Source organism: Podarcis melisellensis (assembly GCF_964234715.1).
Source record: "Podarcis melisellensis genome assembly, chromosome: 7".
NCBI classification, from domain to species: Eukaryota; Metazoa; Chordata; class Lepidosauria; order Squamata; family Lacertidae; genus Podarcis; species Podarcis melisellensis.
In genome coordinates this window covers 23,316,180-23,343,523 of record NC_138539.1, presented here as the reverse complement: position 1 = coordinate 23,343,523, position 27,344 = coordinate 23,316,180, and the positions used below count along the sequence as shown (strand labels likewise).

The following is a 27,344-nucleotide window of genomic DNA, read 5'->3' as shown; positions in this document are numbered from 1 at the left end:
ACTTGTCTGTGATATAGCCAATTCAAGGAGAATTATAGTTTGCACACACACAGAGTCCTTACATGAATTCAGGGGGTTGTGGGAGGGGGTATTTCCAGTAGAGGGTTATTTGGTGCATGCTCATGGAGGGAAGTGTGTGTGGACTGGCTAGACTGTGTGTGTGTATCAAATGGACAGATAATTCAATTTATTTTAAATCTCATGGTATAAACTTGGGGTGCACTTTTGCTAAAATGCACTCTACACTGCAGCATTAAAAGACTACAGTCCACTTAAACCTGATATGGACAAATGACTTGTCCATTTATTTATTTTTTTACGAATTTGAATTTGAAGTTACAATCCAAATATTCTTGTCGTTAATTATAAAGTGCTGCCTTTTTGTTTCAAGTAAATTTAAGGCTACTTTGCCATTTGTATTTCATGTGAAAAAAACCATAAATATTGATAAAACAGATTCCAGAAAGCCGTATACAAGAAGCCAGACAGCTTAAATGTAAAGTGGCTGATACACATGCTGTGCAGATGCCATTGATTTGTTACCATCCCTGATGAAAAATCTGTACATACATACACACACACACACACACATATATATATATACAGAGAGAGATTATTTATGAAAATCCCTACATTTTTCATACAGTTTTAAACGCTTCTATTAATCTGTGAGATGCTAACTGTATTTTGTATCCAAAAGTTAAAACATGTATGGTAAAGTTAATCAATGTAATGCAAATGTACTGCTGCTTTTTCTGAAACTTCATACTTCAGGTGCCCTAGCAACGTTCCCTTCTCACAATACAGCCACCATGTGGAGGCCACATGAAGCTATCTCAGCTGAGTGGCTGCTCCGTACAGCAAATTGTTTATGTTTACTGGCTCCCACCCATGTGTCTTATTTCTACACTGTCAGAAACAGCTTGGAAATTGTGTGGACAGAAGCCATGTGGTTAGCGAGTGCTGAGGGCCACTGAGTACAATATGGCCACCACCTAGACACTGTTTGAAACAGTGAAACTACTTGGCAACTGTTCCCACGTAGCACACCATGATCTATAAAATGGCTTGCCATGCAGAGTCTGTTTGAAGCAGGAATGTTTGGGGCTGCGTGCAGAGAAACCACATGGCAAGGTACATACCACACAATGAGTTGGCATATACACATGAAGCATCACCACCACATGGAGACAGTTTCAGGCAACCACCCTAAGAGGTCCATATCATGAGAATCAGCTCACACAGATATCTGCCCACCCTGCGATCCAAGCTACCATACAGAGGCAGGTTCTGGCAGCCTCCATGTGGCAACTGTGTGGAAAGAAACCGTTTCTTAGTAACTAAGGTGTCAGAGTTTGTTGTAATGTGGATTAATGTGTGCGTTAGTATGAAACAAATTATAACGTCATGGGACCAGACAGCACAAATGGCAGCTTTTCCTATGTTAATCCCCGTTTATCCAGTGTAGCATATAGATTTTTTTAAAACCCCAAGAATTGGAGTAACAATTACTGGTTTATGGTTTCAAAGTATGCTACGTTTTCTTCTTTTTGCATTAACAAATGCTTATCTAATTAGGTTTTAGGAAAGTTTCATTGGAAACACTGCCTCCCTTAATAAAGAAATGGAAAGTTATTTGTAAGCCAGTGCTCTCCTTGACACTAGTGGTGCATTCACATGCCATGTGAATTTTTTCTTTAGTACTTGTGCAAGAATTAGTATGTAATTCATGTATTGTTTACAGATAGAAGAACACACACATTCATGGGGAAAGGAACTGGGATTTAATCATCCTCTAAAAATGATTGTGGATCGGAGCAGCATGCACGCTGTTCTGGGTTTTTCTCACTTTAAATAGCAGCCTGAGCAAGCAAGGTCAGAGTGATGCTTCTTGGCAGTCTGCTGTGACTGAATTCACAGGTAGCCAACATGGCACCCCCTAGATGTTATTGGACTGCAACTTCCACCAGCCCCAGCAAATATAGCCAACAGTCAATGGTGATAGGAGTTGTAGTCCAGTGACATCTGAAGTGCCCCACATTAGTTCCCCCTGATTTAAACAAATTTCTGAGAACTCTAGAGATGTGATGCTAGACTTCCTCAGAGTCCTCTCACAGAGTTTTGCATACTTTTGGTAGCAGGTAGTACAGTCAAGGTGGCACTTGCAGTTACTAGAACCATTGTTCTAGTACAAAGGAGTAGAAGCCGTTTTTGAGGTTTCTGGGGCCCAAGTCGTTAATCATCTCCCCTGCCATCTTAAATATCTAGCATACTGCATCCTAAGCATTTTTCGCTGGCAGAGAAGGTAATGGGAATTTAACATGGTCTCTTTATTTTTCTTTTATTTCTTGTAAAAATCAGATGTGATTCTATCCTTAGCATACAGTTTCCAGAATATAAGTGCCCCACTCACATGACCTTAACTTCATATGTTATTCCAAAGGATAAACATTTGTTGCAATGGATTATGTAATCCTGTGTTGATCAAGACTTAACATTTACTTTTTCCCCCTAGTAAAATTCAGCATGCTGGCCCATTACCAAGATGATAATTGCCCCCAAGAAGTTGATTTTCCCTAAGAAAAATCATGAAAAACTTCTGCAATGAAAAACATAAAAGATAAATCATGTACTTGAACCAAAATAGATTTCTGCCCTCGTTTTTTTTAAAAAAAGTTAATCTGAATTATTTTTATTTATTTTTCAATGTATTTGAGAACTAACCCTTATGGATCAAGCAGTTTAACCTGAGTGTTAAGTGCAAGATTGGGTTCAGTCCAGATTTTAAGGTCTATGTTATTTGGTTATCTGAAACAGACCTCTATGTTATTGGGATTACATTTCTTTTTTTCTTTGTCTTACCTTAATTTAGTGGTCTAAAAGAGATGAATGTTCTAGCTAGACCCTTTCAAGGCCTATCAAAATATTGGATAAAATGTGTCAGACCTTTTCTAATGTCTCATATATAGCTTAAAAATTTTACTAAAACTTCACAAACTTAGCTTGGTAGTGAAATGGATTGTGTTTTGTTTTAACTGTTTAAATTTTAAATAATTATTTAGACCTTGAACAGCTAACTATTCTCCTGTTTTATATTGCAAAGCACACAAATCCTACATCTTAGCTATTTATTCCAAATATGTTTTTAAAAGCTTCTCCTTATCTAAATAGAATGCTGTCACCTTAAGAAATTTGTTTAAAAGTGTTACACCAAACTGGCTTTCATATTAAATCACAGTATGTTGAGAGTGCTGGATTAGGACTTTGGAGCTCTTGGCACAAATCCCCACTTAGCTATGAAACTCACTTTCTTATCGTGAATTTCTTCATGCCAGTCACCCCTCCCTTTCTCAACCTATTCTATCTCATAGGGTTAGTAGGAGGATAAAATGAGGTGACCACAGTTTTCCTCCACTTACGTTCAAGCTGTCTCCCAGCTTCTTCTCTCGCCCTAAGCTCTGGGCAATCGTGTTAGCAGCCCAAGCCATTTGGATGTTCAAGAGTTTAGCCAGGGCTTCAACAGGAGTGCCAGTCATGGCAGCTAAAAAAATTCCCCAGAGCTGTCAGGAAACCCATCAACCCCTGAGGGCAGATCATCCTAATTGGTCCCCTGCCTCTGCAGAGGGGAAAAGTTTCTGAAAGCCTCAATCCCAACAGAAAATGATCTAACCATGACAAAGGACTGATGCTAGTATCTCCTACTTTCTTATCACCCTCTTCCTGCCCTGTTGAGAAAACAAAGTCCAGTGTGTGGCCTGCCACATGCATTGGGCCAGTGACATGTTGGGACAGCCCCATGGTTGTCATGGCAGCCATGGAGTCTTGAGCCACCCCGGAACCAGTCACCTCAGTAGGATGCTGAAGTCTTCCAAAACCAGCAGTCTGGGAATCCTTGGCACTGCCTACGAGACCAGTTCTGTCAGTTCAGGCAGGGAGAATGCTGGGCAGCGAGGCAGGCAGTAAACCACCAGAATTCCTAATCTGTCTCGACTGCTCAATGGCAGGAACACCACCACCACTGTGAGTTAGGTTCGACTGAGAGTTGCTCTTAATGGCTGAATAAGAATTTAAACCTGGGTCTCATAGGTCCTATTCCAACACACTTAATGACTCCACAACACTGGCTCCATAATCCCCACACTGTAATTATTTATGGGTGGTTTGTTTGTTTTTTCATATTTTGAGCTGATGTGGACTCGAAAGGATTTCCATTTCCATAGGAATAGGGGGGAAAAATGAATCCCCTTTCTAAAATTCTGATAAAAGGAATCAGAATTTATGTTCATGCTCTAGTCATGATATTCTTGCCCACAAAAAACATTTAACTTTTAGCTGGAGCACAAAATTGGGTCAGACGTCATAATGAAGAAGAAGATATGATTGGCACGTTTACTCTGTGGTTTCACGCTTGCAATTTGTTCCATATTTTATGTGATGTGAAAAATGAGCTCATGATTGGCTAAAGATGTTTAGATGAGAGTTTGAAAATGACTATGATGCAAGTTGGAAAGAGGACTTAAATAGTCCTGTTACATAATCATAACTAAAATAAAATGGAATTGCTTCATGCAGATGTATAACATTCTTCATTCAACGCACCCACTTCAGAAGTATATTCTGTCTTGGCTATGTGACCTGAGGAGTTTTCTCTGTTGTTAAAATATAGTACCGGAGCCAGTAAATCCCTGAAATATATTTTTGCCACCACTACATATATATTTTCACACAATTTAATCAAGCATTTCAAACATTAAAACAAGTTTTGTGTTAAATCAATGTTTCCAATTGGTTAAATGATATATTAAACTACTGGTAATGCACTCATGTCAGGGACGCGGGTGGTGCTGTGGGTAAAACCTCAGTGCCTAGGGCTTGCCGATCGCATGGTCGGTGGTTTGAATCCCTGCAGCGGGGTGAGCTCCTGTCTTTCGGTCCCAGCTCCTGCCCACCTAGCAGTTCGAAAGCACCCCTAAGTGCAAGTAGATAAATAGGTACCGCCTTATAGCGGGAAGGTAAACGGCGTTTCCGTGTGCTGCGCTGGTGCTGGCTCGCCAGAGCAGCTTTGTCATGCTGGCCACGTGATCCGGAAGTGTCTCAGGACAGCACTGGCCCCTGGCCTCTTAAGTGAGATGGGCGCACAACCCTAGAGTCGGACACGACTGGCCCGTACGGGCAGGGGTACCTTTACCTTTTTTAATGCACTCATTATTTTAAGTTGTTCACTTTTGGAACAATCTTTTTGACCATCAAGGAGAGATGATGGCTCAAGCAAGGGGAAGGCAGTAGTTCCTGATTCCCTTGGCAGAGCAGATGAGCAAGGCAAAAATCAGCACCTGGCTAGGAGACCAGGGTGTGGGTCTAAGACCATGGATAGCACTCCTGCAGCTGAGGAAAAGAAGATAAGTTGTCTTAGTAAAATACTAGAGCAAATAGTTAAGTTGTGTAACAGGAGTATGTAGTCATGGATTAGAGGCCCCCATCTCCAGAGTGTTGCATCGTGACTAGTTAAAGTACGGATGCTGCCTTCCTCAGCTTTTTGCTCATTCAAGATTGTGAAGTTTGCAACTATGGGTTCAGTGTTGTGGAGGTGGTCTCCAGTGCCAACAAACCCACAGGGGATGGGCAAAGGCATGGATCCATCTCTTCCTTAAAATTGCAGTTGTTGGAAGACGTTGCCTCTAAGGAATCCTAGTCTGAGACTTCCCTGCCACAAATAAGCATATTACAATTGTGTGTGTGTTCATAAAGCAAGAAATGATATGCAAGAGAACTGGATTTTCTTCCAGGCTATGTGTTTAAGAAAGTTCTTCGGTTAAAGCAGGAAAGAATAGCCGAATAATTTTATACCAAACCTATTTGTGATTGTAAAGAAATCAGGTCTGTTTCAGTCATTATTTTAAAGTTGCCAATTTTTATTGATTTTTTATTGATTTTTAATCTATATACTATAAAGGAAGCGACCCACTGCAGTGTTAACAAGCTGTAATTGCAAGCCTCTCACTTGAACAGCTTGAACCATGAGGTTTTACAGAAAATATTCCACGATCCAAAGAACATCTTAGAATCGTGTCATGGGGCTAGTGTTAGCCTACTATGATTTTTAAACTTAAATAACTATTACCATGCCATATTACAAATGCTTTTGAAACACTCCATTAAAAAAAGAAGAAGAGTTTAACCTGCAACACGGGAAGCTTCTGTTAGTAAGACAGGTCTAACCTTAATGGGGTCACTGTAATTGTCCCAAATTCTGTCTGGCATAAAATGATTTTGAGGCTGGCTTTTCATTTCCTTGATTTCCTTGGAGATTTTAGTTTTCATATTAATACATTGGACTGACAGTCCTTGCCAACTATTAAGGTAATACGGCTGCTTAAACAGGAAGATTCATGACATATCATGGCTTTAGTAATAAAAAGCACCTGAGCATATTTACAACGATGCTAGAGGATGCCCAGCAACAGGAGCGTGTGTCCATGAAGTGGACACACTGTACTGTAGCAGCTATAGTTAAGCCTTATCTCTCTATCTTCCCTAAATGCTTTTGAATTCAAGGGGTTAAGCTAGTAAAGTCACTTATCTCAACACATGACAAGGAAGAATTTGCCACAGTTCCCTAGCTACTAGCATAGCTTTCATCACCTTCTCTATAGAGACTGCCATGAAGTGAAAGGATGGAGAAAATGCACTGAAGCAATCTAATAAGTAAACTATCAACTTGACATTTTTCAGCGATTGAAAACTTTTTCACGTAGCAATTCATTCAGACAGCGAAACTGTAGAATCCCTCTGATTTAAGGCCCATCTGGTTATGCTCAAAGTTTTAAAGCTATTCTATCAACATAAAAAAAATAATTCCAAGTTGTATACTACTTTTCTTCGCCAAACTATCCATTTTTAAGCCACAAATATTTTCCCAGTACTTTTAGATTTTATCTAAAAAGTATATTTTAACAGTATTTTAAATAGTTTTTAAAACAATAACAATTTATCTTGATAGATGACATGCTGTGTTTTTTCATTTTATTTTAATTAGCCATTGTGAAACCAAATTCCCCTTTGTTTTATTCCTTTGAATACTGTTTAATTACGGTTATCATGCCAGATATCTTAAAGGTTATTTTACCAATACAGTTTCATTTAACATAAGCCATATGGAATCAATAGTGCTGTTTCCTAAAGTAAATGCTTGGAAAATCTTACATTCATATGTTAAGAGTGCACATCCTTTCCTCATTAGTTGGAAAGTACAGGGATTTTGGCACAGGTTCTGTGTGGAAGCATTGTGCAGCTTTTATATGGATTTTGTTTTTAGCCTTTGATGACACTGTTTAGAATAGGAAGTATCTAATAAGTAAAGCATTTTGTCTAATGTGCTGCCAGTGTGTTTAATATATGCCTGGAGGTCTGAAACATTATCTTCTCCACTGCAGTAATATGCATTTAATTCTCTGAAAGCAGAAGGTCGAACTTTTAAAAGGGACTCAAAGTACATTTTCAACTAAAATAATTTGAAACACATGTGATAGGGGACCTGAGTAATGTACAGTTGGTTTTTATGGTTTAATCATGATCATGTTAATGCACACCAGTAGCTAATTAAAGAAAACTTTTATTGTTCGTTTTAAATGGGTTATGTAAAGAGTAAGTGAACTGATATAAATGCAGCTCAGCGATAAATGTTGCCATTACATTTGCTATCAGGAAGCCGATATTGGTGCTTTTGACATCTTTAAAATATTGGCCCATTTCTTCCATAATAAAGCATGGAACGTTTTTAGAGTTCTTGCATTTGGAATTGTTCACCAGTATAAAAGGATATTCCATTTGATGCCCAGATTTATTGCCAAGCTTGCCTTTTAAAGTTAATAGCTGCAAATCCCAACTCAGTAACTGGCTAAGTGACATATAACGATATATATCCTCCCAGAGATCATCCCTAGCAGATCTGTGTGTCTTGCCATAGCCCTTAAGGTCTGCTGGATATACTTTCCTCGAGGCATTGCCTGTGTGCCAAGTCAGAACATCAAAAGGTGATAATGCTGGTGTACTTTCTAGCTATGCAACTCCCTCCCCTCAGAAGCCAGTTTAACTCCAAGTCTGGCTGCTTTCTAGAGACAGTACTGGCCTGTTGTGACTAGTGATTGATGGCTTTATCAAGCTTTTCTTATATATTGCTTTATTGGGTTTTTTTGGGGGGGTGGATTTTATGGTTTGGTTTAATATATTCTACTTTTTTGTGCAACAGCTTGCACTTCTGGATTTGCATGATAAAAAAATTGTATACAGTGCTTCAAAACAATTTTTACTAATTTATTAGTGAGACACATACTCAAACCAATGTTCTATTTTGCATAATATTTTGAAAAATAAGGCTGCTGTTCTGTTTTGTACAATACTTTTTTTAGAAGCAAAAACCATGTGACAATGCGTTAATAGAAAATGCCTGTTCAAGATAGAACCAGGGATTTGGGCATTAAAAAGCAGGGTGGGGAATCATGCTTCTCTGTCATTAATTGATAGTGCCTGCTGTATACTGTGCAATATCAGCACAGGACTCACCACTCCTACTCAGATCAGCCTGTGTTTAATATAAAGACTTTTCCAGCCTGCTTCAAAAGCCATCCCAGGATATTTAAATATCATGGGTTTGTCAGGGTTACGGCAATCAGTGCAGAACTTTAAGAAATAGGTATTGAATTCAAGTTGGAAAATCTGTAACTAGAAAACAAAAATTTATAGTATTAATGTTTCTCTTTGCAAAGCTATGCTTCAGTAAATTGATAGGTCTAAGGAAATAGTTGTTTCCTTTGACTCATAAAAAGTCACTATGTGGACACATTTCAGTGGGGATTTTTTTCTTATATATTTTATGCTGAACATCTTCTAAGTGGACCATATTGCCTTTCTTTAGCAACAGGCCTATTGGGAAGACAGTGGCATTAGTCCCAATTCTTTGCTTAACCACTCAACAGTTCTTGTGGTACACAGCAATGCACTGAGTGGGAACAAAGTCAGCAGGACTTGTTTGTCGTCATGACTTCAACACACAACATCCTGTTAGCGACCAAGATGGTTTAAAGATGTGAAAGGCAAACAAGTGGCTCGCTGAAGGAACTGGTCATATTTTCTCTACAGCAGGGGTGACTAAACTTTTTCAGGCTGAGGACCATACTGACTCATGCTCCACTCTCTCCTCCTGGGGCCAAACTGGGTGTGGCAGAAATGTATAAGTGGGGATAGAATCATAAAATGGTGGAGCTGGAAGGAACCTTGAGGGTCATCTACTCCAAATCTCAACATGTGGCCCCCTCCAATCTACTTTGAAACCATACTGGACCCTGCATAGCCTTGCAAATGTGCCTGCAGAACAGCCAGTGATAATTTTGTTAAGAATGAGTTCTCAGGGGTGGGGCTCAGAAAAGTCTTTTGGCTCCACAGAATCATGGCTGCGGGGCGGGGAGGCTATGAAGCAGTCAGTAACAAATATTGTTTTATTTTTATTTATTTTGATAATAATTGACAAATATGTAAGCTTTGGGGGATGACAGAAAAAATATTTTGGCATCACAACAGGGGCCTATAGCAACAATTGAGTTATAGAAGTTCTAATAATATTTTTTTTTAAAGGAAGAATTTTGTGGGTAATCATGGTGTCACAGCAGCAGATCAGTAATCCAGCCAGCAATTTTAAATACTATATACTACTGGCAAGCCAGGTGCCCCCCCCCAATCCATCTTATATTTGTGCAGCTGGTTCTTCCTGCCTAAGTGTAGAACCTTACCATTGTCCCTATTGAAATTCATTGTATTAGTTTGGGCCCAGTTTTCCAATCTGTTAAGATCATCATGAATCCTGAGTCTGTCTTCTGTGGCAATAACTACCCCTCCCAGTTTGATGTCCTCTGAAAATTTGATGAGCATCCCCTCAATACCTTCACCCAGGTCTGTTATTTAAATATAATTAATTACTTAAAAGGCAGCTGATCATTTCAAACATCTTTAATTGGCTGACACACTATCTTTTGAATTCGTAAATGGTCTGAAAAACAAATTAGTTTGAACGTAGGAAACATGTATTCCTCCTGCCACATCTTTCACTAGCATGTCATTAAATATGAGTCACCATTTCTCTGGAACAGACACCTGCTGAGTTTTCATGAGTGATTCCTATTTTAAAAGTTAACTTGGCAAGTTTCTTTTTTTATAGAATTCTCTCTCTCTTGACCTCATGTTTATATAGCAATTGTTTTATGTTGTAAAATGGAAATACTTAGGATATGACTGTTTTAAGTTAATATGCTATTTTTCTTCCCAGGTTTCCAAACAGGAACAGAAAAAAATGGATACGTCTGATGGAGGCATGACTGAAACATCTTCACGTTACAGTGGAGCCCAAGACAGTGGCATTGGCAGTGACAGTGTTAAAATCAGAATAGTCCAAATAGAACAACACAGTGGTACCAGCCATCACCGCATTGCCCGTCCTTCTCGGCAGTCTTCTATCGTGAAGAACCTGAACTTCATTCCCTTTGATATTTTTATTACAGCAAGCCGAATATCCTTCATGACTTACTCATGTGCCACTTTACCTAAATCAAAATCGATGGAAGATCAGAAAGATGGAGAGAAAGCAGCCAAAACTTCATTAAACCTTCCTGAAGCAAACTTGAGAGCTGAGCACGATTTCAAGAAGCCCAGCGGAGCAGGCATTTCATCTGTAACAGCATTCAACCTATTGAATGCTAACAGTTCACTGCCTTCTGGGAAAAAAGCAGGTCTTCTATCTCTTGAAAGTCTTCATGCTTCTACAAGATCATCCGCTAGGCAAGCCTTGGGCATAACTATTGTTCGACAGCCTGGTCGCAGGGGAACTAGTGACTTGCAGTTAGAACCATTTTTGCACCTTGTCGTATCCCAACCTTCTTTGATCTTAAGCTGTCATCATAGAAAGCAGAGAGTGGAAATATCTGTGTTTGATGCTGTCCTTAAAGGTGTAGCTTCAGACTACAAGTGCACAGGTAAGACCATTTAATGTCTGGCAGAATAATAATTCTTTTGTTCAGAGATTACCTTGATGTACAATGGACAGCTTTCCTTCATGACCACATAATCTGGCCTCTGCTCAAGTTCAGAAACATTTTTAAAAAAAATCTTAAGAAAGCAGTACTGTATAGCTAAACGTTTCAGTTTGAAGTGTTTCCCCCTTTTCTCGCACAAACCAGTACATGAATTTCATTGTTGTTTAGTCGTTTAGTTGTGCCCGACTCTTCGTGACCCCATGGACCAGAGTACGCCAGGCACTCCTGTCTTCCACTGCCTCCCGCAGTTTGGTCAAACTCATGCTGGTAGCTTCAAGAACACTGTCCAACCATCTCGTCCTCTGTCATCCCCTTCTCCTTGTGCCCTCAATTTTCCCAACATCAAGGTCTTTTCCAGAGAGTCTTTTCTTCTCATCAGGTGGCCAAAGTATTGGAGCCTCAGCTTCAGGATCTGTCCTTCCAGTGAGCACTCAGGGCTGATTTCCTTAAGAATGGATGCGTTTGATCTTCTTGCAGTCCATGGGACTCTCAAGAGTCTCCTCCAGCACCAGAATTCAAAAGCATCAATTCTTCGGCAATCAGCCTTCTTTATGGTCCATCTCTCACTTCCATACATCACTACTGGGAAAACCATAGCTTTAACTATGTCACTATTAACCTTTAAAACATCTAAATTGCTCCATATAAAATGGAGTGCTTGCTGTGGAGTAGTACTGTTGTTCCTATGAGATCTTTCTTTTAAGCAGCACTGCCTTAGGAGTACTGCCTTTGTAAGTGCTGCTTTAAAAACATTTGGGCCCATGAAAAGCCTTCTAGTCGGCTTATCAGATCCAAGTATTAAAGGGAATCTGGATCTGCTGGTTTTTCCCTGGGGGCTCTACTTGAGCAATGCACATTTGGCTGGGGTTCCCCAATGATTCTTAAAAAGATATGATTGCATATCAGTGTTGTTTTGAAGGGTCTGTTCCATGCTGCTATCTCAACCCCATTTTCACTCCTGAAAACGTCGTGTCAGCCATTTGTCCACTTGGTAACGTCAGGGGTTTGAGTTCAAAGGGTGATATGAATACTGCACAGACATTTGTGGGGAAGTGGCCACAACTAAGAGGACCTTTGCACAGAAGGGAAGGACCGTGCAGGAACTATCAACCACCCTGCTGCCTGGGACCCTTAGAAGGAGCTGCTACCTAAGGTTTTTCTCCTGCTCTCTGAGATCAGGCAGGGGTGGTGGTGGTGGGGAGATCCCTTACTTTTTTGGCAGAAACCTGAGTGCGTTTGAATGTTTTCAAAATGTATTAGAATTTTGTTTTTGTGTGGCATCCTTTCTGAGCCACTTTGGGGGCCTTTTTAGGTGGCACTTAAATAGGCAAGAACAAAAGATCCCAGGTTCCACCCCCAACCTAAAACACTGGAGAGTCAGCCAGCATAGACAATACTAGGCTAGATGGACTAGCTAGCTTCCTAGCTTATTGTGGCTGATCGTGTACAGAAGTAAGGACTACCATATTGGTATGTATGTGCATCATTTGCAGAAAAGGATGAAAAAGAAATGACCTGAAACAGAATGATTTTCTACTTAAGTCCATTGCCAGTAACAAGCATTAAATAGGAAAGAAAAGACCAATCTTCTCGCTGACAAAACTGACAAATGGAAGAATTTTGATCTGAGATACTGTTTCTCTATCGCTCCAAAATATGGATATTCATATTTGAAATCGTTGGCCTAGATTTACTTTAACTTCTTCAGCATGTGATGGCTTTAAGATTAACAGCAGCAATCTTTCTCCTCTTGCCAAACTTTGGGCAATCCATTTCATTTTCAGAAAAGAAATACATGGTTAGATTTAGATGTAATACACCACATTTTTATTCTCCAAATTTCTGCCTAAAGATATTAACAAGTTTGTTAAATGTTTTGAGCAAAAAGGAGAGTAAAATCATAGTGAGAATAAATGCCATCTGTACTAAAGCTGTCTGTAGAATAAAATACTGAAGAAACTGTACTGATACCTTGGCCGGGATCCAAAGAGGTACTTTAGATGTACCCAGCAAGTGCAAAGTTTTCACCTTGCCTCTAAAATCCCCTCTGTTTTTGTGTAGTTTAGATTTTGAACATGTGAGCAGGGCCTGTGTGCTGTATTAGTGTATAGCACCAAGTATATTTTTAATACTTTTATAAGGAATAAATGGTGATGACAACAGTGGGGACCATACACACTTTTCTTTCTCTATTCTGAGATGTAACAGGAGTATTTTAAAGCAGCATCACTAGTATATGTAATAGCACGTGCTCCTCAGATGGGTCTAGTGTGTGGTCATCAGGTAGGTCATTTTCCCTGTTTTCAGGACTTTACTGGCATCTAGAATGTAGATTAATGAATGAATTGACTGCTTCAGCCATGAACTACAGTGGTACCTCGGGTTATATACGCTTCAGGTTACACACTCTTCTAACCTAGGAATAGTGCTTCAGCATAAGAACTTTGCTTTAGGATAAGAACAGAAATTGGGCTCCAGCGGCAGCAGGAGGCCCCGTTAGCTAAAGTGGTGCTTCAGGTTAAGAACAGTTTCAGGTTAAGTACGGACCTCCGGAACGAATTAAGTACTTAACCCGAGGTACCTCTGTATTCCATTTTGGAATACTTTCTGTTCACGAAAGTTTCTGAATTCTGAGTTCCACTGTAAAGAGGGGTACTGGTAATTCTAGCAACCAGACACAGACACTTACTTACCGTGCTACTGTTTGGCCACTTGCTTGAATGGTGTCAGCTTTGTATCTAGTCCATCTGCCCATTGCCATCTCTCTCCTCTTTGTGCCCGTGTCTGTGGTGCCTCTTAACTATTTAAACCTATAAACAAACAACCAGATTTAAATTAAGGTATTTTATCAAGTAACCAGTATTGCATCAAAGCCGTTGTTGTGGTGGCTTATTTAGCAGTATTTCATTGGCTTTATTTTCAAAACTTCAACCCTTAAAGCACAGACTACTAAGAAAAATAAATGTGACTTTACTTTGACCAAACAAAGCAGCAATGTGGCTCCAAGAAGTTTTAATTGTCTCATAATTGTCAGGATTTGTGGTCAAAACTCACTATTCCATCACTCATGAGGAATGTGGTCATCCTATCGTGTCAGCGTCATCATTTGGCGGTTTAAAAAAAAATTAAAAATTAGATTTGCCACACACATCTCAGGGATATTTGGCATGTATTCTTTATTACCAGAAAATATGTCATTGGGAACTGTGCATGACATTGTTTAAACTATTTAATTCAGTTAGTAGCATTAATATTCAAGCCAATTCCTGCAGCTCGGGTCTGATGGATCATCTGTTAGTACTTTGTGGGGGAAAGTGGTATCTTCCAAAGAAAATGTAGGGTTCTGAAATAAGAAAATTAGTGTGTGTGTGTGTGTGTGTGTGTGTGTGTGTATCTCTAGCTTGTGGGCAGAGCTGCCCTGAAGCTGAAGACAGCAAGGAAGCTCCTCATATGGAAGTGTGATAATACATACACCACAGATGTTCTATAAAGAAGCCATTGCAGCCTGTTCCTGATCTGGTGTGATAGGTTGGGACACTGGAGGAGGAAGTTACTATTTCTTTCTCTCTGCTAATATGATAGGAAACGCTACTTTTCTCCACTGTCAATTTATTCCTAATCTCTGCTTCTTAATTCTGTCATGCTAATAATACATCAGCATGCCTTCCTGCCTATATTTCCCCCCCTTAAGAATCTGAATGACTTTTGTCAAAGCTTTTTGAAAGTTGGAAGTATAGAATACAGTACCTACTTATTTATAGACTGCACCAGCTGCATAGAAAGCTGCCTTATATCGGGTTGGACTTCTCCCATCTGCCCCAGTTTTGTCTACTCTGACTGGCAGTAGATCTCTCCCAGCAGTGAACTTTCTGAAACCTTCTACATGATCCTGTTAACTTAGGTGTGCCAGGGATTGAACCTGGGATCTTCTGTATGCAGAACATGAGCTTGTACCATTAAGATGCCATTCCTCCTCTATATTACATTTTGAATTTTTTGATACAACAATTCTAAGTGGCTGGTGAGGCAAGACTTCCCTGTGCTGAAATCACAGCACATCGACATGTTCTGTAATTCTAGTTTTAATCGTGCTTTTCACTAGTTTACCCATGATTCATTAGGATGATGGTTTTTATATAATACAAATCATCAGGTTATTCAGATTATGTGCCCTCCCAGTAATCTTTTTCTTTATCTAAATTTACAAAATTGTGAAGCATATTCCATTAGAAAATAAATGGAATATGTTTCTCAGACAGAATCAGTGAACGTATGCAATTTCTCCTTCAGACATAGTTCGTTAAGTATCCATTTTAGCAATCTCAAAAATTTTGATAGGGATTGACAGGTCTAATGGATACCCTCATTTAATTAATCTTACATCTGGTGCATTCTCTAGGGTTGTGTGGGGTGTGTGTGTGTGTGTGTGTGTGTGTTGTTCTTTTTTACAAAAACACAATTTTTTGATTGATCCAGGACAAAGCGCCACCTTTCGGAAATTCCCCCAGGAAATCAATTCTGCCTTTGAAATCCCAATAGTGTCCGGGAAAATCTGGGCGTATGGCAGCCCTATTTTAAGGCAGTACTGCCTAAAAGAAAGATGCCCTAAGAAGAATTGTGCTGCTCCACAGCAAGCACTCCATTTTACATGGAGCAATTCAGATGTTTTAAAGGTTAAGAACAATATGAATGTACTGTTAGGAAACATACATTTGTTGAAAAATCAACAGTTTCAGTTTGAGTTATTTAAGAACTCTCAGGTGAATATTAATGAGTTGTTATTTTTTAATTTGTCAGTTAAACAGATATACTTGGTTTTATAGAAAGAATGAGAATTTGAATTTAAGGACGCATATAAAGTAACCTAGCATAATTGGATTGCAGTATGACAAATTTAATTTTAGTGCATGAGAATCTATAGTATCCGATGAACAATTATAATCTCTTTGACACCTTTAAAAAGGCAAAAGTAGTTGGATGTTTTATATATTATTTCTGGATTTTAAAGTTTTCAATACAGTGCTGTTTTACATATGCATTTTTGCTTTTTCTTTGCTTTGTGATCTATTCTGATGAAAATTGTATACGAATATTGGAAATAAATAAAATGAACAATTATACAATACAAAACACCCAATCTTGGTGCTGAAGGGCATTCTATGCAGAAAATGCCTTTAAGCTATCCAGTATTGTATTCTTTTGTAATTACCAGTGGAGCAGGCAGTAATTTTAAGTGAAAGAAAAGGGAGAGCTTATTGTAAAACATATAGTGCAAGCTTGCACAGTGTTGTAAAATCAAGACCTGAATATTGATCAAATAATGATATTGAAAAACTGGCAGAGGAATGTGCTAACTTTTAGTTTAACCTTTGACTTCCCATGTAGAACTAAAGTCACAATTACTTGGTTTCAGTATGTTATTTGAAATTACACAAGTTCAATATCTGCCAGGTTATATAGCAATCCTGTGATTAAGTCAAGAAATGCATTCCAAAACAGACTTTTATATGTCCACACCACACTGCCATATGTTGACTATAAGCAAAGGTATGAAACTACCGTACTTGAAAAGAAAGCACCACATCCTACTTGTGAATAAAGCTATTGGTAACATATTTAAATTATCTAACTATCAGGGAGCAGTATTCTCTGCAAGCATCACTATAGAACAAAAGAGGATTAAGGGTCGTGGTGGTAATGCAGTGTGGGATTAAGCCAGAATGAAACAATTTTGTGGCTAAAATTCTTAAAGCGGTTCTTTTTAATGCTCAAGCACTGCAGCTACTTAAGAACAGAAAACAAAACACCCAATAGAAATATTATAACAAAGACTGTGGGTTGCCATAGATTTTAAAAGTTTTACGCAGTGCTGATTTCTCATATACATTGTCCAGGACATGAAGAAAGACAGAGAACTGAAAAGTACCAAATGTGAACTTTTAGTCACAATTGGGAATATTAAGGATTGAGCAAAGGGGTTTCATTAAAGAGGGCCAAGAGGAAAAGCTACTGAAGTTAACTTCAAAAGCCTAGTAGTAAAAGGGGATTGCAATGTCAGTGAAACTGCAAACTGTATCAAATAACCCATAAGTAGAACCACTCTACTGCATTTCCAAACATGTGGTTTTCTGATCTCTAAGGCTTGTTTATAGTTTATTCCTTTTCTTATTTGCTTGCTTTTACTTTTGTGCTTATCGTTTGAAAAGAATGCTACAAAATTCTCAATGCATTGCTAATAGAGTTAGAAATTAGATCACAGACCTATTTTGAATGCATGTTTAATAGGCACCTATTAGTTGCACTGAACTTAACTGTTTATACGTGGCACCTTTAAACATTTGATGGTAGTATCTGATGATTTGCAGCCATTTCTATAATTATCATATTATAGTATTTATATGAGATATATGTGTACACTGTGGCCCGGTTTGCAAGACAAAGTAAGCCAAACCATGGTTTGCCAGGGCCGGCTGAATGCATGGGCTCCTAGACAGACCCCATACTTCTGGTTTAGTTCTCTCCTCCCTAACCATGAGCTGTTGTAAAGGTTTGTTCTTGGCTACAGTTTGTGGTTAGTGAGTAGATACCATAATCACAAGCCTGGTTTGGACACTTGGGTTTGCACAGGAGCAGAAAGGACCAGGGAGGAGAAAAGCAGCCGTGAGTTCCTTTCCAGAAGGCCACCACTTCTCACTCTCCCATCAACCTGCAATTTTCCTTACTGTGTCACATGAACCAGGACTTTATCTATATAAACTAGATGGTATATGAACCAGCCATAGATATTTAAAAGCTATGAATGTGCATTACTTCCCTTCACTACTTTATTACATTGTTGGCTGTCGTGTATTAGCAACATGTCATAACCAGACTCTTCTCACTGTGGTAGACCCTGGAAAAACTCTCCCAGAAACTCTGGACTATTGCAAGACATGGTTACAGACAGTGGCAGGGGAAATCGATGCTAAAAGCGGCATCCCACCTCCTCTCATCTCATTGCAGATTAAAGACTTCCTCAATGGACCAGGTAAGTCTCCCTCTTTCTTTTAACCGGTAGTGTTCACTGGGTAACCAAGTCCATGCTTCCCAGTTTCGTGTCCGATTGTGGGCTTTTTGTCCATCAGTTTTCCCAAGGATTGCTGTTCGTTCCAATTCTGCAGTAAACAGCGAGTTTTCCCAGAGAAAGCAGCAGGAGGAGAGAAAAAAAGCCCCACTCAGACATGGACATGGAAATCACACACCTGTGCTCGGAAAGCAGATTGCAAAAGGAAGTCTAGATAAGCCCTTAGTGTAGTTTTTGACAAAATAGTATCAGTAGTAATTCACAGTAAACAGGTATGGAACCCTCAGCCAGGAGTTGATCTGGGCTGTTTGAAAACCCACATGCATGGAGCAAGTTTCAAATGATCTAAACAAAATAATCTAGGTGGCACTCCACACATAGGGCAACATGACCATATAAATAGTCGATAAAGAGAGTAAATACATCGCTACAGATGCTGGTATTTAAGTTGTGTGCCATTCTATAAATATGTGGGCTGATGGTTTATGTTAAATAATTCCTTAAAATTATATCACAACCATAAATATTCTAAGGTGTATACATTTATTATTGATTACTGTAGGGACAACTAAACTAAATTTGTTTTTCAGCACTTTTATTTCAACTCTTACAAATGCTAGCAAAATAAATTCCAATTATCTCAAAATTTATATAGTGAATAAATGTCAAGCTATACTGTGTTTTTTAAACCAGCTCTTTCCATTCATTTGTAAAATACTTAGGAGAAATTTATTCAAGATTTCAGTTTTTATGTAACTCACTTTATGTGACATTTTTTATGTTTTTATGTAACTCACTTTATGTGACATTTTATACTAATAAATGCAAATGTGTCTGTGAAAGATTTGCCTCCTTAAATTTACATTACCTGTTTGTAATGAGCGAGAGAACTTCCCTGAGGTCTCCTTCCCCCTCCCCCTCTCTCTCCACACCTATACTAAGTACATTTGCACACACTGAGAAGGGACTTGCATGCTGCTAGGTTAATGTATGAGAGAGAGAGAAGGAGACCTCAGTCACCAAACTGTGGTTTATTTTTAAACAAACATCCTTAAATTTAGCACATCCACAAGAGTTGTTTTTTTGTACATGAGCTGGTAGCTTTTAAAGTTCTATTTTAACATGCACCATCTTGTTCTCTATTTGGAGACTAATAGTGGTGAACTGCATTTGAAAAGATGCAAAGTTATATTAAGCCCTTGTTGGTCAGCTAATTGTTACTGGCCATGATGGAGATTATCATATTGTTTTATTACCTCACTGTTCTTTCTGATGGATAATTTAATATTTTTCAAAGATGAGAACATCAAATTTGGGAATGTTTTGGCTTCCCAACATACTTTATCCCAGTCTTTGTGAAAATATATTACAAAAACTCAGCAATTCATAAAGTTTAATATACCTAATAGTCACTAATTCCAAGTCTAAGAAAAATGCAAGCTTTCTTCTGCCAAAATGCTCGCCTTTGTTGTTTTCTTGGAAAGACCTGTATGTATGAAATTATAAAGTTCATCAAATTTTAGCTGTATGAGTTATTTTTATGTACAACATTTTATCCTGTCAAATTAAGGAATATGGTAGACTCTGTTTTATCTTTCAGCAAAGAGGCTGCAAGTGGTTTGTTTGTCTAGGTTTTCCCCTCCCCCTACTTCTGTTGGTCGCATGTTGTGATGAATAACATGCCTCTCGCCATACATAAAAAAGCACTTTGTAGGGTTCCCTCCCCCTTTACCTCCAAAGGCAACAATTGTACCCATTAGCAAGGTCAGTGGTTTGGAGAAACCTGGAAAATAGCAGCTACCAGAAACCCACTACAATAATATCTCCAGCAGGTGATAGATTAGTTGGAACAAATTGGAACCATTGCACTTCGACAATCCTGGTTTCTTTCAAGCTGTTTTAAAATGTCGTCATTTTAATACACAGCCTCAGCCCTGCGGAACAGTCCACAGCAGGTTAATTTGAATCGTATGATGTGTCACTGCCCTCAGTTGACATGAGCTCCATTCCATGTGTGAAGCCATAATAAATCCATTCCCAACCGAGGCAAATTCCCTGTGAGAAGGTGAACTAATCCAGGCCTCACACTGGCATGTTAGCCCTCCATAATTGAAAGCAGGGCCACCTGTTCCCAGCACAGTTAGCCTATAGAGAGAGAATTAGCATTAGATCAGATACTTACTATATTGAAAAATCATTCATATTTTTGCGAGTTCAGCTGTGGGCTGCTTAGCATGACATCATATATAAACCTAGGAATGTGCCCACTTGATCCCAGTTTAACAGTTTTGTTAACCATGGTGTTGGTTAACTTTGAAATGAGAATTTTTTGATTTAATGAGAGCTGACATGTGAGAAGGGGAACTGACCGGGGTGCAGACTTTTCTAATTAACTTAGGGTCATTTGCAAAAACACTCGAACACTCCAGTAGGGGTTTTTTTCATTGCTTTGTTACAAATAGGTTTTTGAAATAGTGACGTAATTGGATAGCTCCATTTCTTAATAGAATGAAGAAAACTGTGCCAGATAGTAAATATTCATTAACACAGGTATGGTTTTAGTTGTTGCAAAGCATAGTTCTAGGAAATGCTTCAAACAGCAAGAAATAGTACCTTCTCCATCCATATGAGATATCACAATCTTCATAGTCTTGCTTTTGTTTTCATCAAGTATCTCTCTTCACACCCCAAAAGCCCTTGAGCTTTTAGGTTTTCACTATATGTCTTAATTTTGGATAGATTAATTGTTGCTAAGGGAGATAGTGAAAATAGCAACAGTGGGAAGCAAAAAGAACGAGTTTCTGTCCTCTTCTTTTCCCTTCCTCCTCTGCCATTCTGATAGATTTCACAGTGACCTGGATATGCTAAACTAAATCATGGCCAATAATGAACCTTTGGTGTAAAGTGGTATATAAATTATATTCAATAAATAAATGAACACAAGAGTGTACAGCTTCCTGAAGAGGAGTTAGAGGCTGCTTCAGTCTCTCATGGTAATTTTGCTGCTGCACCATGATGAATGTAGGCACTGCTTGGCTTAGCATGTCATCAAAGCCAAGGCTTGTGGTTTAGAGCTCTCCAGATTAAGCACATGCTGCAACCAAGGTTTGTCCTACAGTTTATGGCTTGAGGTTGGTCTGGGAGAGCTAAACCCTGGTCTGGGGGACTCTTAAGTGAAACTATGGATTAACTCAGTGCAGCACAGTGCAAAAAGATCTCAGTCTCCTGCATCATGCTAAGCAATGGTTTGGCTTAGTGCAGTGTTTCTCAAACTTGGGTCCCCAGCTGTTGTTGGACTACAACTCCCATCATTCCTAGCTAGCAGGACAGTGGTCAGGGATGGTGGGAGCTGTAGTCCAACAATAGCTGGGGACCCAAATTTGAGAAATACTGAATTTGAGAAATATTTGAGAAATACTGACATATGACTTCAACGATGGAGGAAGCTGAACTAAAATGAACAGAGAAATTATTTTAATGAATGGGAGCATCAAGAGCTGGACAATTAAAGTGGAGATTCAGGGCTTGGAGAAGAATAATGGCCAAGAAAAGAAATGAAATAAAAGTATAGGATAGGTTGTTTGTTCATTGTATCATTATTCCGGCATCATGTACAAGCAATAGCAAAGGCTGGGCAAGGTTGTTAGCTTTAGCATTTGGATCAAGAAGAAAAGGAGAAAAGAGGCAAGCTTTTCACATTACACACTTTTAAAGATATTGTTAAGGAACATACCTCTCAGATAGCATCAGGTGAACAACTAGAACGACCTCCTTACAGGCACTACATTAGAAGCAAGTTCAGTTGGCATCAGATAAACTTCCAAGTATGCATGTTCCAGTTCCAATTTGGCAAAAACATTGTGAAGAACTGAGATTTTGAATTCAATAGTTAAATGAGAACAATGTCTACAATCCAGTAAGGAGCATGAGCACACTGAAGACTTTCAGCAGTCCCTCAGGAAAGCTTAAAAAGCTGTTTGGCAGTTTAGTAACATGAACTTCCAGAAAGGAAACCTTTGGTCCAGACTGTGGTCCAGTTCACACATAAAGTTAAACTAAACCATGGCTAAGTGTGACTATGGGAGTGTGTGGATAGTCCTAGGAAAAACTTGTGCTGTGATGCTTCTCTGGTCCTGTTGTTGCCATGTTACCTGGGACTAAGGCATAGTTTGGTTTAGCATTACAGCTGAGCTCAGGTTCATGGTTCCTCTCTCTGACCACAAGCCATACATCAAGAACCAACTTTGGCTAAAGCTCATGGGTTGTTTGAAGCAGGTGTGGCGAACCCTTGGCTCTGCAAATGTAGCTGAACTACAACTCCAGTCAGCCCCAGCAAGCATGTCCAATGGCCAGGAATGACAAGAGTTGTTGTTCATCACCATCTGGAGGGCCAAAGCTTCTCCACACTTGGTCTAAAGTGAAACAAACCATGAACTCAGGTTTAGATGTACAGTGGTACCTCAGGTTACATATGCTTCAGGTTACAGACTCCACTAATCCAGAAATAGTGCTTCAGGTTAAGAACTTTGCTTCAGGATAAGAACAGAAATCGTGTTCCAGCGGTGCAGCAGCAGCAGGACGCCCCACTAGCTAAAGTGGTGCTTCAGATTAAGAACAGTTTCAGGTTAAGAACGGACCTCCAGAACGAATTAAGTACTTAACCTGAGGTACCACTGTAATGCAAAGCCAAACCATGACTTACCTCTGGGTAGCAGGACTGCAGCAGGACTGAAGGAGAAGCAGCATAACCACAATTTTTCCTTTGCATAGTTTTACTTTAAGGATTCCCAACCCTTTTCCAAATAATTCCACCCCCACTCACCCCCAATCTGTAAAACAATGTTCTTCTCATGTGTTTTGTTAAAACATTTGCTGCAACGGCTGCACTTTGAATATTTATGAAATTATAAATGCAATTAGCCAAGAACAGATTGCTGAATAATTTGGGATGTATTCAACTATGTTTTACTCAGAGTAGGTCCATTGAAATTAATAAACATGACAAAGTTAAGTCCACTAATTAATTAACTTGGAAGTAGGAAGCCAGGTTATTACCTTCTTTGAAAAGCAGTTTGATTGAACTTTCATTTTACAGTAAATTAAGTAATTGTTTGAGGATGCATAATTTTTATAGGGGGGGAAATGGTTAAGACAAATTTCTCTCTCCACCCCTACTTTCCTGTCTGTCCCACAGCGGAGATAAATGTGGATATATCAAAGCCTCTGAAAGCAAATTTGAGCTTTGTCAAGTTGGATCAAATAAAACAATTTCTGAAAAAGATCAGAAGCAAAAGTGATGATGAGACTCAGGAGGAAAATGCTTCAGCAGCTGATAGCCTTCCAAAGAAGGATGACACATTAACATCCCAGTGTTACAAAAGCCAGATTTCTGACTCTGAAGACCATGGTGATGGAGGACAAAAGGCATCCCAAGAAAACTTATGGATGGGCATTTCCTTTTGTCAGAAGGTTTCTATCCACACCACTCAGATTGTCATTTCTATGGAAACTCGTCCAGATCCTAGGAAACCCTGCCTATTAACATCTTTATCAAATCTCAGTGGAAATTTGAGTGTCAAAGCTAGCTCGAAGAGCAAAGGTAAGAACATTTTAAGTCCTACTTGTTTATCACAATGGTATCATGAGAACACTGAAATAGAAACAACTTGAATTAGACACAAGGCACTGGTAGTACCAGTGGATTGACATGCCTGTCTGTTGCTCCCATTTCCAGTACTTAAATGCAAGAGATCTCTAGAAACAATTTTATTCCATGGCTCACCTGTGGTTTATGTAATTTTGCTTAGATTTGATCCCTGAAAACAGAACTTTAATTCTGCTTATTATTGAATTTGCATGTCAGAATATGTGTGAATTTGCATGTCAGAATATGTGTATGGTTTAGTTAAACTGAGGAAACTGCTAAAATAATTTAAGTTAAAATAATATATGTGCTTGAAACAAAAATAATGCAACACTTATAATATGCTTTGGACTCTGAACTAGAATACAATTTGTTTATATTGATTAATTTGCAAGTTAACAACTTGAGTAAAGCATTGGCTCCATAAGATGCAATAGCATATAAAAGTACCAGATGATTTACTGAATATGCTCCTGCATTATATGTGTATGAATGACACCCATGACTGTGTTCTAAGAAACGTTGTGGTATCTACTATGTGCTCAGAGGATCAGTACAATTCGCCATCATAGGCCCAGTTCAGATAAACCAAGGTTTAGAACTCGGAAGATTGGTCCATGTGATCTTGTGACTCCCCTCTTGCACATATTAATTGTTACCACCACCACCTTTCTTCCTAGGTTTGGCATTAGTTGTTAGTACCAACCCAGTGCAAAAATTAACCAGATAATTTAAGTGAGTTTCTGGATCAGTTCAGACAAAATGTGAAACCATGGTTTAGCATTTCAAGAACAATAGGAGAATTTCAGTGTTGAATAAATCAGTTTCTTGTGATGCCCAGACACATGAAAACATAATCTATTCTACCTGTGGTTATTTAAACCAACTAGTTCAAATCCTCTAGCTGTAGTTTCAGAGCCTGAATTATTCAGACTAACCACAGCTAAAATAAACATGTGTTCCCCCAGATTCAGATATAATGGTAAACTGTGGTTAATTCAAAACTAAACGTGGAAGCTTTCAATTGCTCCCCTTGATGCATAAAGAGAAGAATGAAGAGATGAACATGTATGTCTGAGGCTCACTGCAGGATGTTCTCACAGTGTTAAGCCATGAGGGCTGGGGAATTTGTGACCCTCCAGAGGTTGTTAGACTCCATCTCTCAACAGTCAGTACTGCCAATCATCAGATTTGATGATAGTTTTTATCTGGAAGGCCTCACTTCCTTCATTCTAGCGTTACACGATTACACATGAATTGGGCTTATGAGTGTACTAGGTTTAATTCTGATCTGGTTCGCTGATGTCAAATATACAAGAGTGAGTGTGGAGTGCTTTGAGAAGTGTGCACAATTCTGTGGTCTTTCCCTTTTTCCTGTGACCTGGTTTTCCTGGAGCCTAGTGAGTGGCATGTGAATATCACCCAACAGAATTTGAGACATCTGTCCCGTTTGTTCGATAAAACAATGGACTATGATTGCCATTATGGGAACAACTCTATACAAACCTTGAGCTCATACACTCCGCTGCCACTTCTCCTATTGTGGCACAGCCACAAAGAGAAGATCAGAGAGCTTTGGCTTCCAGTTTTGACTAACAGCAGCTTGTCATTTTGTCCAAACCAGGACAAACTATGGTTGATCTTAACCATAGTTTATTAAGGCAAGCTGGCTGTGTAAGCAAAGGTTTGGTGTTGACTTGTTTATATAAAACACAGATAAGACAAATTGCAGTTTGTCTTTATTCCAACAAGACAACGAACTGCAGTTAGTCAAAAGAAGAAGCAACTTCCAGTTCCTTTGCCAAAAATGCTCAAAGAAGGGGGGTGGGTCACATGAGATAGAGTCTCATCAAGGGTCATTCCCATAATAATAAACCATAGCTGTTAAGTTCGAACAACTGTAGAACATTTGGTGTTTTATTGAAATATTGGAAGCGTACTGAACTGGGGATGAAATACTACTTAGCATATACTAAATCAATATGCCATAGATTTACTTTTTAAAAAAATGATAATTTAACCATCCTTTGGTTTGAAGTGGGGGGGACGACGGAATCCATGATGAAATTATGAAATCAAGTTCCAAATTTTCTCCACCAATTCCATTAATTATTGGAAGAACACAAAGCTTAACTAAAAAGCATGAATCATAAGTGGTTTATCACTAAGCGTTTGAATTTAGTGCTATTTTTTAATGCTATGTTGGGGAATCTCATAATAAAAGTCATTTGAATTGTACATTTTCCTCACTGGATATTGGCCAGGTTTTAGTGAGTTGGCATAAGTAGCTTAAGAGATAAAGATAGCGATTTGTAGCTGAGAAATATAAGTTCCAGGCCAAGCGAGGTGATTTATAGCTTTTTCATCAGGAATCTTCCTTCTCGGGCCAATAAATCTTAGCACTTTTTATTGTTTTAAAAGTTAAAAATGAAAAATTTAAGGTTCATAGAACATGAAAGACTGTGGAAGTGCTAGAGGCCAAAATAATTTTTATCCATTAATAAACTGCTGTACAGACAAGACCAGCTAAGGCATTCCCACCCTTTTGCAGTTGTGTCTCAATTGTAGCATGAAAGACCACCGGCAGGAAAGAATACACAGCATTCTTAACATATTTACGTACTTATGAGCCCATCTTGTCAGTTCTGATTGTCCTTTTCAAACGCTTTTCCCTCAGCTTCTCTTGCATTATTGCTCATCTGGTAAGAAGTCCCTATATCTCCAAGCCTAGGGTCCTTCCTGTTCTATATGAGGCTGTAAAGACCAATTTGGCAGGCTGAGCAGTAGGTATCACTGATTCTTGAACTTCATCCATCTGTTTCAGCAACATAATCTTAGTGGGTGGGTGGGTTGTACCCAGACCTGGTTCCGGGTCTTGAAGGCACATTCTCATCTGCAAGACTTGTGCTTGACTGCAGCTTGACAGTCACCCTCACTCACGTGCCCACTCACCCAAGTTGGCGGGTGGCAGTGGTGACCAAGAGCAACAGGCGTGGCCCAGAGAATCAGACAGAGGAGCACGAGGCGGCTTCTTTTCCTAGCTACCATTACCACTTGCTCAGTGGCCCTTTCCTCATGAGTTGTGGTGGCTGCTCCTAACAGATGTTGCCACTCACCATTTCATTTCTTTGGGCAGGCAAAAGAAGATCAATGGCAAGTAGCAGCTGCCTTCTGCCCCTGTCTGGAAGAGAAATGTGAGGGAGTGTGGGGAAAAGGATTGGTAGCTGTCAGGGGACTGCCATCGGAACAGGGGAGGGAGGCAGGGGAATACAGAGAGCCTCTGATGCTGCTGAGGAGCAGCTCCTTGTCCAGCGGTGAGGGAAGCCACACCTCCAGTGGAGCAGAGGGGGAAGGGGATAGCCTGGCGAGGGGAGGCCTCGAAGATGCGACTGAGAGCCCAGGTGCCTCACCTAGCCCGGCTGGCCAGGAAACAGACATGCCATTTCCGTCGCCCAGCTTGCGCAGAGGGGTGAAACGTAAGGAGGGGAGGCGGAAATTTGAGGTGTCTTAAGTTCTTATGTTGGGGGCAGCTCCCGGAAGCTGCAAGTGACTAAGA

At 39.4% G+C, this 27,344-nt stretch overlaps 1 protein-coding gene across 5 annotated transcripts in view; it reads left to right on the top strand.

Moving 5' to 3' along the window:
* The window catches only part of VPS13B (vacuolar protein sorting 13 homolog B), a 353,019-nt gene that overhangs the window by 237,048 nt on the left and 88,627 nt on the right, over positions 1–27,344 (top strand). For all 5 annotated transcript variants that reach the window (XM_081919663.1, XM_081919665.1, XM_081919662.1 and 2 more), the window contains exons 34-36: positions 10,319–11,021; positions 17,971–18,108; positions 23,339–23,743. In XM_081919663.1, the coding sequence (XP_081775789.1) occupies positions 10,319–11,021; positions 17,971–18,108; positions 23,339–23,743 (1,246 nt within the window). The remainder of the gene's footprint in view (positions 1–10,318; positions 11,022–17,970; positions 18,109–23,338; positions 23,744–27,344) is intronic.